Genomic DNA, 12,331 nt, shown 5'->3' on the forward strand with positions numbered 1-12,331 from the left:
GTGAAGCCCGCGCCCCGTTAGAGAATGAAGTCACAAATTAACGAAGGCTCCTGCTTTTCCTCTCCCTCTTCACGGCTGATTACGAGGCAACCGCACCCTCCTTTCCAATTTCTAATTTTGTTCCTCCTGGTTGTCATAACGTCTGCTGCATTGCAGCGATGGCTGAGCAGCACCAGGGAGGGGTGCCCGACGCCCAGGGTGTCCAGCAGCAGGTAAAGCAGAGACCGGGGAAAAAAAATAAATAGCAACCCTTTTAAATCTACCGTGAACACCCTGAGCTTACCAAACCCCCATTTCAGGCTGCGAGGGCTCAGTTTTCTTTCTCTCACCGTTAACGGAGAGAATAAAAGCATCCGCCTTCAAACCTCTCTGCCCTCACCCGAGAACAGCCGAGTCACTCCCTGCCAGCCCACCGCGGTTTCAGGCGAAGCAGAGGGAGGTGGGCGGTTGAGCCTGGCCGCCGCAGCCAGCAGCTTTCCGCGCTTGTCCGCACGTTGCCGATCTCGCACCGAAGGTTAGAGAACGGGACGAGCCGGGTGCACGCCTGCCCCATGCAGACGCTGCTCCCGTGAAGAACCCTCGCCCCGTCCCAGCTCTTCCCTTGGAGTTTGCAGGGCGGAGGAAAGCCCGGGGTGAGCCCCGTGGGAAGGCGGCACCCGCTCTTCTTGCGGCAGGTCAGAGATTGTGTCTGCTTGGCTGCAATGATGATTGCCAGGAGGCCCTCCTTGTTCTGAGAAGGGGCAGAGAAACAGCCACGGCATGAGGCGCAGGGAGAGGAGGGACTCAAACCACGCAGACCCAACGGCCGCTCTCCACTTGGCTCCCGTAGCCTGCAAAATGGCCACCGCTCCACCGACTCTGCTCCTGGGAAGGGAAGGCGGCTGCTGGGTTGTCCAGGGCATGTTCCCAGGCTTCCAAACTGCTCCCCCTGCACTCCAGCACTACAGGAGAGGAACGTGCTTGAGGAACTACTCCAATAGATGCCACGTTGGAGGAATCTCAGCGTTCGAGGAATTACCCTTCGTCCGCACTTCCGCCACAAACGTTCACAACTCCCCTTTGAAAGCACTGACTCGCACCTCAGAAACAAGACGCCAGAAGCTGAAGCAGAGCAGGACAAGGCAAGGATTCCTCTTGCAAGGGAAAAATTCCATATACAGCGGACAGCAAAGCTTCCGGCACATCACCGAGCCAAGGCACCTCTGCTTTCATCCTGCTGGACCCACGCTCTGTGCTCGAGCATCCGGTGCACAGCTGAGGGGCCACCACAAGAGCCCAGAAGCAGGACTCAAAGCGGAGAGCCCCAGTTCCTACCACCAGCCTGCCCGACACCAGGAGCCTCTGTCCAGGCTCTGCTGCGGGGAGGGGAAGGAAAAGCTGGAATTGGTGAATGTTACAGCAGGAAGTTCCCCAAGTAATACAGGTTTGGGGTTTTTTGTTTGTTTCTTTTTTAGTAGGAGGACTAGTTTTCTACAGGAAGCACACAGCAAGCCTTGAACTACATTACAGTACCCAGTTTTTGCCACGTGTTTTACAGTATTTTTATTTTGGGGCAAAAGTTTTACAAGATAAAGTCAGGTAAGGCAGATCTAGAATGCACATTTTATTTAAGTAAAAAAAACCAAACCAGACAACATGGGTAAGGGTAGACAAGAACTTTTTATATTCTGACTATACAATAATATTCCTCTCTTTTTTTTTTTAATCCACTGCCACACTACTATAATGGATCTGTTCTAGTCTAATTTTAAGGTTGTCCAGTTAAGTTGTCTGAAGATTCTTTAAACAAGTTGACCTTTACCTATTTAGAGTTTCTTCTCAGAAACATTCATATATTATACAGGATATACAGATTTTTGAAACAAGACACTTAAAAACACACACAACTATAGCTGCAACACTATCATAGCTGCATTGTAGTGATTACGTTGTTCAGCCAGCTGTAGACTCTGTATGTACAATTAGTTTTTATAGTGTTATTTACATAGATGGACTAAAAGCTATCTTTAATCTAAAAGGTAAAGGCTCTTGTGTTTAAGTATGTGCAGTTTCATAGCCCTGTGAAAAAAACCACGACAATTATATACACTGTAAACAGCACAAGGCATGAGAATCTCCTCCTACCCCAACCAATCTCGCAGGAAAGTGTATGTGCACTAATATTCCTCTTCCACTTCGGCTCCCGCTCCTCTGTTTTTCTTATGAATAGCACGGTTAAAGCTGTGGCAGGCAGGAACCCAATGATTGTCATGAAGACCTAACTTACAGCCCGGGATGCCCTTCTGAGACCGGTGACAGCACATCCAGTACCCAGGCCCGTAGGGTAAAGCTTGACAGTATGGTTTGGGATGCCACCGGCACAGTGATACGTCCCCTTTCACGTACTTCTTCTTGCACTGCTTGCAAGGGTCTTCTCTGTAGCGGGGATCACGGACCCAGCGGGAGTCTGCTGGCCTGATGTTGTAGTATTCGATGATGAATTTGAAGTAGTAGCAAGTGCATTTTAGGGCAACCAGACTCCTTGTAGGAAGCAATCCAAAAATCTTCACTATGATGTGGTGAGGCAGGAAGGCCATATACTGCTGAGGCTCCAAAAGCTGCTGAATTTTAAACCTGGTCTCCAGAAAGTCATGTGAAACCTGCCTCTTTAAGCAGGAAGCATCAAGTACTTGCAAAGCCCCTTCTGTCGGAGGAACAGAGAGGGCAGATGGCTCTGTAGGGACACTGTTTCTGACGCATGATCTGTCAGATGCCAAAGCATCCTCATCCTCATTTTGGGCTACTTCTCCTGGCTTTTCTTGGGTACATTCCCGCAGTGGCTGTTGCTCACGAGCAGCAGGCTGGTCAGCCTGGAGAAAAAACAGCCTCCCTGGGAGTGGATCTTCACTAGAAGTGGAGTGAGAGAGCTTCTCTTTCCTGCATCCTTTCTCAGTCTTGGTGACTGATATACTGATGCACAAGGGCTCCTTCCTAGCAGGGTGCAGACCCTGCTTTGGGAAAATTACAGGCTCTTTCGACGTACAATCAACAGTCACGTTCTTGCTCTGCAAGGAATCTGGTGGCAACCTGGCAGCAGCCGGACACGCAGACGGCAGAGGTCTGGGAGGCTCGATTCGCATTTCAGAATCGCCCCTGCCAGCGGTTATCGCCAACACTGCATGAGCAAGTCCCGAACTCACATTCCCCATCCGAGTATCCAGCCCAGAAGGAAAAGGCTGCCGAGCAGAGGCAACACCATCCCACAACTCCGTGTCACCCAGAGGACCGCACCGTCCTCCGTATCCAGCCTCTGCTACCCCTGCCTCCTCCAAGCCATCCCCCGGAGCCAGGACCCCGGAGGAGACCTTCCCCGCCTCTCCCTCGGGCTGGGTACCGTTCGCCAGGAGCACCCTCCCGACGTTTCTGCGGAAGCTGTTGTTCCGCGAGAGGCTGCCGGCCTCCCGCTCGCTCTGACGCCTCAGGCACTCCGACTCCAGCTTGGCCACCATGTCCAGCACACGCACGGGCTCGCTCTGCTGCTGCTCGCCACTGCCGCAAGGTCGCCTCTCCGCGTGTACCTCGCACGCCCCGGCGGAGGAGAACGGGTCTGAGCTGGGAAGCGCACCTTTAGGCTGAGCGCTCAGCCTTGTAGTAGAAGCAGGCGTGCAGGTTTTAGCACAGTCTACCAGTAATGCGCTTGCTCGTTGCTCCAGAAAGGCTACCATCTCTATCACCGAGAGGGACCGGCCCGGGAACACACCCTCACCGTTGTCGTTCACGTAATGCACCGAACAGTGCTCGATGCCACAAGCAAAAGGCTCCGGCTGGGAACACCTGGCATTCGCTTCCCGCATTCTTTCCAGTTGAATTTTGGCTTTTTTAAGATCTACTGATTTTTTCCTGCGTTTAGCTGTTCTTCCGTCGATATCCCACGTGCTTTTAATTTTCATAGAGCCTAGCCGGTTGTTGCTGCTGCATTGCTGGGCTGCAAAGAACGCGATCTTCTCCTTTGTGTTGCCAGGTTTCACTACAGCCCAGACATCCAGAGGCCCTTCCCCTTCTTCTCCCTGGTGGATCGTTGCAGACAGGGCGTTCTTCTTTTCCCTTGCACTTGGACCATCCGCTGGACCTTTCCCATTCATATTGCACATAGTATTTGGATAAATAATCCCCAGAAGCTTTTGAGATGGAGTCACGAGGGAGGGTTTTGGGAAAACGCTCAGTTTGGTGCAGTTGTTGGTGTATTTTTCTTCTTGTGCTGATCTCTGATGGCTCACAGGTGGGCCTCTCAGGGAATCTTGGCTTATTTCTGGAGATCGCTCTTTCTTCTGTAACTTGAGATATGGCTTTAAGTGCATACCAGAAACCCTAGAAAAACAGAAAGGGAAGAAGTTATAGTTGCAAAATATGCCTGCAAGAGCAGGTGGCCCAGAGCAGACACCAGCATGCCTCCTACTCTACATCAAGCAGCCCACACCTCAAAAGGAACCACGTGAGAAGGGAAAAGCAGCAACCAAGGCTGCGACATCCACCCCTGGAGAACTTCTTGCAAGAGGATTATGATCTCAAGGATAGCAGAGATCTTCCCGTTAGAGAAATCTGTTTCCAGGGAGTTGCAAGGAGAAATCCTAAGGGTTAAGTACTCTCGGTTGTGCAAACATAGCTAGTGGTTCATTCTAGAGTTAGAGCCATCCTTCTGTCCGTTCGTTTCCAGTTTTAAGGTACACGTGGGTCAAAGGGTTTATCTTGACATTAGCTACCAGACAGAGAGAGAGAGAGAGCGCGCGCTTCTTTTCACTAGATAAAGTACTGTTAAAGCTGAAAAGGGAAATCAGCAACTGTAATTACATTCATCAGAGATCCCAGCAGATAGCTAATCTCCTAATACCACCCAAAACAAAACCTATCCTTTAGTATATCAATAACAGCAAATTTCGTCTACTTTCCCATAAGGGTCCTTATGCTATACACAAGTTCTGGCCCCCCAAAAAGTGACAGAAGCATCACATACGGCTGGAAGAGAACCACTTTCAAGTACGTGTTTTTATGGTTAAGAATTAAAGAGCTGTGAAGGAGACACTTGGATGCTGCTGACATTACAGCAGCAGCACCGCTCCTGCGACAGTCCCAGGCACTCAACTCCTCCTTTCTGTTACACCTTCGCAGTAATCTTCAATTCAAAGCTTAAAAAACGCAAAAGCCCAGGGCACTGCCACATAGGATGCAATTATCAGGAGACTTCAGGCTCTTCTCCCAGGAGTATCGCATAAGCATATTACAGAACTAACTATAGATTATGTTTCCATGGTAATCTTTGAATTGTTACATTAAAAGGCCTCCTTTTTGAAAGGGGGATAATCCATGCTTGCTAGTTTGAGAACAGCAGGTTCAATGCCACATTTATCATGAGCTGTTATGGACACATTCAGACACTGAATATGTTTCCCTCGACAGCCACCACCAAAACAGTTGCTTTAGTATTGCATTTCTAGCTTAAAAACAGCTTTTAATTAAAAACCTCAAGCCATAACATCCATAAAGTCAGACAAATTTATAGCTGTAACACCCGCAGTTAACACGCACGATAGGTTTGTATCAGACAGATGCAGCCAGAGTCCAGCTGGGCTCTCCCCTGCCGCGCCGCAGAGCAACCAGGACACGCACCTACCTCGAGACGCCTTTGCAGATGCTACGCAGGGGTGGATGCTACGTGGGGTCGGCACACGAGGAGGAGGGAACCAGGCTCACCCACCCCTGGAGCAGACCCGCCAGAGTGCACAGGATGGCCGAGAGATGCTGACCAAGAACGCACATGGACATGCCGTACGAGCAACCTGGAGCGCAGCCTGGGGACCTTCCAGGCAGCCCGGCGCCACGGATTAGCCAGGGCTGTAGACCCTCCGGAGGAACCGACGGCAGAACGGAGAGCTGAGCCAGAGAGCACCGAGTCGGCCGAGGAAAGGCTTCGAAAGCAAGATGCTCCACTTCGCACTGCTAACACAACGCTCGCACAAGGGCAGCAACTCAGCCAGGCACCACCTGTACCTGTCCAAGCAGAGGAAGCCTCCTCTGCTGGGAAGCCTTGTTCTCGTTCTAGCACGGTTTAGCAGCCATGCTGCTTAACCATTGCCTTCCCTTGAGATTTTGGTTCCTCCTTCTGGCCCTCATCGTAAGCAGCGAGGGGATGGGCGACAAGCGCAGGCAGAGAGGTTTTGGGGAGGTACATCAAGAGGAAGGGCTTAGCTCACCTTTCTACGAGCGTGCATAAAACCGAGGGGACCCCTGTGTCCCATGCAGTGCTTTGAAGGCCAAGAGGCAGACACTGCAAAGGATGTTATGTTCTCTCCCCTCCCGATTTTATAGGAAGATCATCACCTCGCTCTTGCAACCAGACAGTGCCAAAGCCATCTGCACTTCACCTACAGACGGTGGGGTAAGAGAGTTCCCATTACTGCAGATATGCCTACCTAGTCCCTGGGTTAATTCTCTCCCTGTGCCTTCTACGTGCTAATTCCAGCTCTTGTTGGAATTGGGTCACCTCCCAATTTAGTCTCCTCTGCAAAATGCAACCAAGCTATTTTGTTTGCCTTCTCAGTTGGGTGCTAAAAACTAAAATAATCTGGTAAAAATAGAACTTCAGGGTGCTGAAATACATGAATAAACAAGAACGGGAAATTCAAGGCTGCTGTAGTTTGCTTCAGCCTCATTTTCCATAGGGTCAGTCTCACCTCAGTGGCACTTTCTAGCTAAGCAGGCTCAGGCCACCAGTGTGCTCGGGCCAGAGCCCAGCCCAGGAGAGCAGCAGGTGACCCACTGCAGCAAGCTGCTGCAGAGAACGGTGCCTGCAGCCCTCCCTTCCCCGTCCAGACAGGCGTTTTGGAGCCGTGCTTTTCAGACTCGAGAGTGAAAAGCTCCGATGGCTGCCCACCACCGTACCCTGGGGAGAAGAGGTGAATACAATTAAATACACGACTTTGCACGTTGAAATCTCATGAGCTCGGAGCAGAAGATCAAATTTCATTCATGAGTTTTTATGCCGGGGTGTTTGAAAGATGAGCTGAACGTGTTTTTAAAAGGCTTTCTTCAAGCAGTTTTCAGGAATCCCGCAGGACAATCGGTTCAACACCATTCATTAAGAGAAGCTGCAAACGAAGGTGAGAGCAGGTATCATACGAATGAAAACAGGACCAAACTGGTTACCCCCACATGCTTTGAGGACATGTTTAGCCAGCAAAGTTGGTTCAGCTGCTCCCAGCTATTTCTGGTCTATGGAGAAAGACAAAGGGTAGAGTTATGCCTCACGTATTACAGATTTCTCGTTTAAGGTTATATTTCCTCCTATGTTTCAGTTAGTCTCTGGCTCGGCCAACTATATACCATTTAAGGTTGAAAAGTTATAGTTTACGTAACAAAATTATGCCTTAGTCAGAAGTTTAACTGCCAGAGTAATTGCTTCATTTGAATTCGGTATTCAGTTCATTGCGCTGTTTTAATGGATCCAGATTTAAAGAAAACCTTTCTCTAATAACTTCAGAGAGCCCTAAGGAGTACTGCTAACTCCACCTGACGAACTGAGTCGCAGTGCCACTCGCCTCCCCGTTTTCAGGCAGCGGGGAAGAGAACTTCCCTTTTGAAAGGCATGTTAGTCTGTGGACCATACCTGAAGGTGTCATTTGGAAAAAACGAGCCCCCACGCCACACACACTTTGCTGTGAACATTACGAACGAACTTTTAGGCAAACATAGCTTCATCCCTGCACATCAGCAGCAGATTTCATTTCTTGCTCCTAGAATTAGGACAAGGTTTCCCAGCAGAAATTGCTTTGAAGATGAACCAGAGCCCAGTCCCCACCCACAAACTACCTTATTTCTGCAACATTTCGGTGCTGGCAAGCAGAGGATTGTGGCAGCTGCAGGTAAGTTTTTAGATATTTAAAAACACCAAAAATAGTTGTTAAAAGGTGAAGTCACTGACAATTCCCTATGATACTTAATTCCAGAATAATTCTGTTTGCTTTCCTCTGCCCTTTAAGTTATCAAGCTTTCTAATTTTATCTTTAGAGACAACGACTCTTCAGAAGTTCACGGAGTAAGCATAAAAGGTTTTCAATCCCAAACCTGTGGTTTTGAATTGCTGATAAGAGGTAACTCTGCCAGGAATGATCAGCACTGAAACAACTACTGCTGCCTTTATACTGTTATTCCATCCTTAAGCTGATAAAATAAGAGGGCCAGTTTTTCTATTTCTAATCAGCCATGTCTGAAAAACAGGATACTTACACTTCTGGAATGACACTGCTGTTTTTACAAGTTGTGACTACAGCTTGTTTCCACTACAGTTTTATCAAGTTAGTTACTACACAGGATTGATATAGAAATATATGCCTTTATACGTGCGCAGACACGCCTGCACCCCTCCTCTCCCTACTGAAGGGGAGACCCATAAGCTACTGTGCCAAGCTGGCCAGAATCCTTCTGCATCCTTTCATATTTATGTCTCTTCTAAATCACAACAGCCAAAAAAAAAAAGTAATAATATATTTGCTTTAGTAGAAGCTCCAAAGTTGGAGGAAAAACTGGCAGAAAGGGCTCAATTTTCACAACTCCTTTCTAAGGTCCACAGAGAGCCTAGATGCCCCTCGCTGCACCTGGGCCAAGGACTCTCATGACACCCTGTCAAGCCAAAAGATTTCCTCTGGCCAGCAAGAACAACAACAACAAAAAGTGTAATCTGCTCAAACAGCATATTCACACTGCAAGTTTTCTGGGCAAAGCACCGGAAGGTTTTATTAAGGCGAAAATTTCAATCAAAACCCCAAAGTTTCCTGTGGATTTCTTTTTGTAAACACTAACTCCAGTCGACAAAAGTTCCTAGCGTTGCTGACTGCACACACAGTGCCAACTACAACTCTGAAAAAACCCTCAGGACATACTAACACAAGGCAGAAGCCAAAGAAAAAAAAAGAAAGAAAGAAAAAACCTAACAACAATAAAAACCCACACCAAGCATAACCTCTGGCAAGGCATTTCTCTTCCCTGGCATCCCATTTCTCCGTCTATAGAGCTTAGCTCCTCTGTAAAGGACACTGACAATTATGAAGGCCTGAGTACTGAATGCAAGTTAAACTATGGTCAACCACTTGTTATTTCTGGAAGGACTCGGTGGGTCCTTTGGGCTCAATCTCCAGTACCATTTCCATCCCCTTTGCACTGCCGGGGCAAGGCAAAGCAGACAGAGAGCTGCTTCAAAGGCATTCCACGGATTCTGCCGGGGCGGGAAAGTCCCAGCCGAGCAGCTGGGATGGAAGACGCTCTGCTACTCACTAGAGCTTGTTCTGGCACATGGCAAGCGTCCAGGCTCCGAGAAAGGCGGGTTGGGAAGCACGATGCTCCAGACCAGGGGCGGGTTCGACTTCAGCAGCTGCGGAGGCATCCCATTTCTGGAAAACCCACTCCCTTGCAGCAGTAACTTCATATTAAAGCAACTGCTCCTGACCCACCTCCCAACGCCTGCGAAACTGCCTCTTGCATCAAGTGGAGAGCAAGCGAGGATTAGCGCGGGCTTTGAAGGCAAACAGAAGGTATCTGACTGCTGGAGCAGCACTCGCCGCTTGAGCGGCCAGCCTGGGGGGAAGCGGGAGCAAGCCGAACACGTCTGGCAGAGCTGGCCCAGAAGAGCTGAGGAGCTACATGCAAAGTAGGCACCTAACTCTTAACGTTGGATCCCCCACGTCAGGCGTTCAAATAACCTGAACTTTGGGGGACACGACACCCAAATATAGCTGCACACAGGAGCAGCTATAAAATGCATAAAATCCATCACCTTCAGCAAGCAGAGGTTGCGGGTGACATTGCACATCCAAGCCCAAAGGACAGACCACTCCAGTTCGAGGGCTCCCACCCATTAATAAGTTTTGAACACGCTTTAAAGTAAACGCACGCACATATACACCCTTCAGCATAAAGCACTACGGCCTCTGCTACTTTCTAACTTTCACACAGGAAGAAGTGCCATTGCTTTGCCAGTCTTTTGTATAAAAGCACTTACCGTGAAGCGAGTGACGTAGAAGCAATTCTTTGTTGAGCCCGAGGAAGGCCAAACCCACGCTCCCTGCCTCCCGACCATACTACAGATGACACAGGGATGATATAAAGCAGAAGGGAACAAAATAAACTGAAAGATTTGGTAATCAAGGTTATAAGCTGCTCCAGAAACATGTAGCTCAAAGATGATGGGATAGCACGCATGCCTGTGGTGGAACAGGCTAAGATGAGAAGAAATCACAGGACAGTAAGCAAAAAAAGTAGTGGTTTTGTAGGGCTTCTGCTGAAAGCTGCCCAGAGCAGCACAGATAAGTGACATGTTTCCTTCTGGAAATGTTTTATCTTTCTTGTTTAACATTTGTTTTCTAATTTATTACCTGCAAGATGACCAAGACCTTTCTTAATATCATGGTGCAATAAATTTCTTCAAACAGTTAACGAACCAACACAGAGCAACGCTATTTAGTCTTCATTTTTGTGCATACATAATGAGAACGCATGAAAGGTTGTTGAAATTAACCTTGGACCGCACTATTGTTAAGAGACTCAGAGTTCAAAAGAAAGAATAAGCAAAAGTAGATCTGAAGGCAAGTCATCAGGTTGTTCTTTTGAAACTCAAGACCGAAAGGAACTGGTTCATGAAGTCAGCTGCACTGCGGTGCAGAGGATTTCACTGCAGACAGCACAACCCAGCAGGCATTCTCCAGGAGTCAAAAGGTGTTTTCATTATTAAGAACACATCCCAAACAAGAACAGAAGAAACTCCAACTCAGCACGTTCCTTCTTCGGGAAGGACACAAGCAGCAGACACAGGTTTCAAGTCACCAGGTCACATCACTTGGAAAGTCGTATCTTGGAGATCAAAAAGTCTAGGAATAAACGTGAGAACTGGCGCAGCGTTAAGTCACTGCGAAGATATTTAAAAACAAAGAAATAGTAAAAGATTCTTCACTTTGTGAGAAAGGACAGGGAGAGAAACAGGGCTGCAAAAGCAAGGTCAGGGCAGAGATTAAGAGTACTCTAGGTACAGCACAAAATACCAAATTTGACTTTGCATCATTTTTAAAGAGGGGTGGTAAGGGTGATCACGAGGGCAAAAGCCCAGGGGTTAATTTGAACAAGAACATCGGCAGGGGGAGGATTAAAAAGCTTCACGACAATTGTGAGGCTTGGCTCATCTCAGTCTTAGAAGCCAAAATAGATAGGCCCATAAGCTGCAGGCCAAGCAGCAAGATTTATAAACCTCTTGAAAGGCAACAATATGAGCTAATAAAACATGTGGCACGTTGAGGTGGCACGGCAGGGGAGAAAGGGAGAGAAATTGCAGCCTCGCCAGGCCTGGTAGTCTGACTTCAATATAAAGGTGCTTTGCAAGCAAAGGGGATTAAGGCAACACAGAGAAAAAAGGGGGAAGAGGGAATAGTTCAATACGCCAGCCTGACCTGAAGGTTCTCAAAAAAGAGTGATCTTTTTAGACAAATGTACTACATCTTACTCACATGGACTTCAGAAGGCACAAGGAGATTTACTGGTTAAGACGGATTGGCAGAGGAATGGGAAAACAGACAAAGGAGCTGGCTTAGCAGCAGACAGCCCCAGGTGATGCTGAATAAGAAAATACCAGCCTGGAAACCAAAGACATGCCTCAAGAATCAGCCTTGTTAGGAATGACCTCAGCACAAATACTACAGGCAAATACTACAAACACTACAAACACTACAGCAGCATACACTTTTTGTCGTGACTCAGAGGAGATTCACTCAGATTGAGAGTGACAATCATTATTCAAGAAGCTACTAGATAACACTTGGGTCATTTAGCACAGCAAAACCACAGGTGAGCGTACACAGCTGCATTTTACAGAATACAGCAGAAGAGGTAAACCCCTGAATAAAGGAAGCGGTCCTTACGCAAAAAAAAAAAGGAACACAATCTCAAACAAGTATGTAAGCTGGCACAAATCAGAAGAAGGTTCCCAACTGCACAGCTAGATCTGTCATCTTCAGTAATGGCTTAATCTACAGGAGGAGAGAAGAAAAGACGTAACTGTTTTTAGGCTAGACTTCTAAATTTACAAAAGGAATTATGAAATACTGCTTGGGAAAGCAAGGAACTGGGTGACCCAGGAAGTCTTTTCCAGTCTTTACCAAGAGACTAACATAGCAAGTATATACTGTCTACACAACCACAAAGAACAAAGGTTAAAGTTTGCTTTAAACGCACACAGCTTTTGGAAACCAGAAGGCTGGCTCTCTTCCTCCAGATTGAGGAAGTTTAAGAGTCTTGGTTTCAGAAAAAAAGAAAAAAG

At 47.8% G+C, this 12,331-nt stretch overlaps 1 protein-coding gene across 8 annotated transcripts in view; it reads right to left on the reverse strand.

Moving 5' to 3' along the window:
- Positions 1-1,529: 1,529 nt before the first annotated feature.
- The window catches only part of FBXO34 (F-box protein 34), a 40,646-nt gene continuing 29,844 nt past the window's right edge, over positions 1,530-12,331 (reverse strand). For 4 of the 8 annotated variants that reach the window (XM_075503882.1, XM_075503883.1, XM_075503884.1 and 1 more), the window contains 2 exons: positions 10,028-10,153; positions 1,530-4,347 (listed from right to left, as the gene is read on the reverse strand). In XM_075503882.1, coding sequence (XP_075359997.1) covers positions 2,157-4,347; positions 10,028-10,153 — 2,317 coding nt within the window. In that variant the 3' untranslated portion in view covers positions 1,530-2,156. Of the gene's footprint in view, positions 4,348-6,915; positions 8,463-10,027; positions 11,672-12,331 lie in introns of those variants that run through there. The other 4 variants (XM_075503888.1, XM_075503887.1, XM_075503881.1 and 1 more) reach the window with 3 other exon arrangements.

This window comes from Mycteria americana, chromosome 5 (genome assembly GCF_035582795.1).
Source record: "Mycteria americana isolate JAX WOST 10 ecotype Jacksonville Zoo and Gardens chromosome 5, USCA_MyAme_1.0, whole genome shotgun sequence".
Lineage (NCBI taxonomy): Eukaryota > Metazoa > Chordata > Aves > Ciconiiformes > Ciconiidae > Mycteria > Mycteria americana.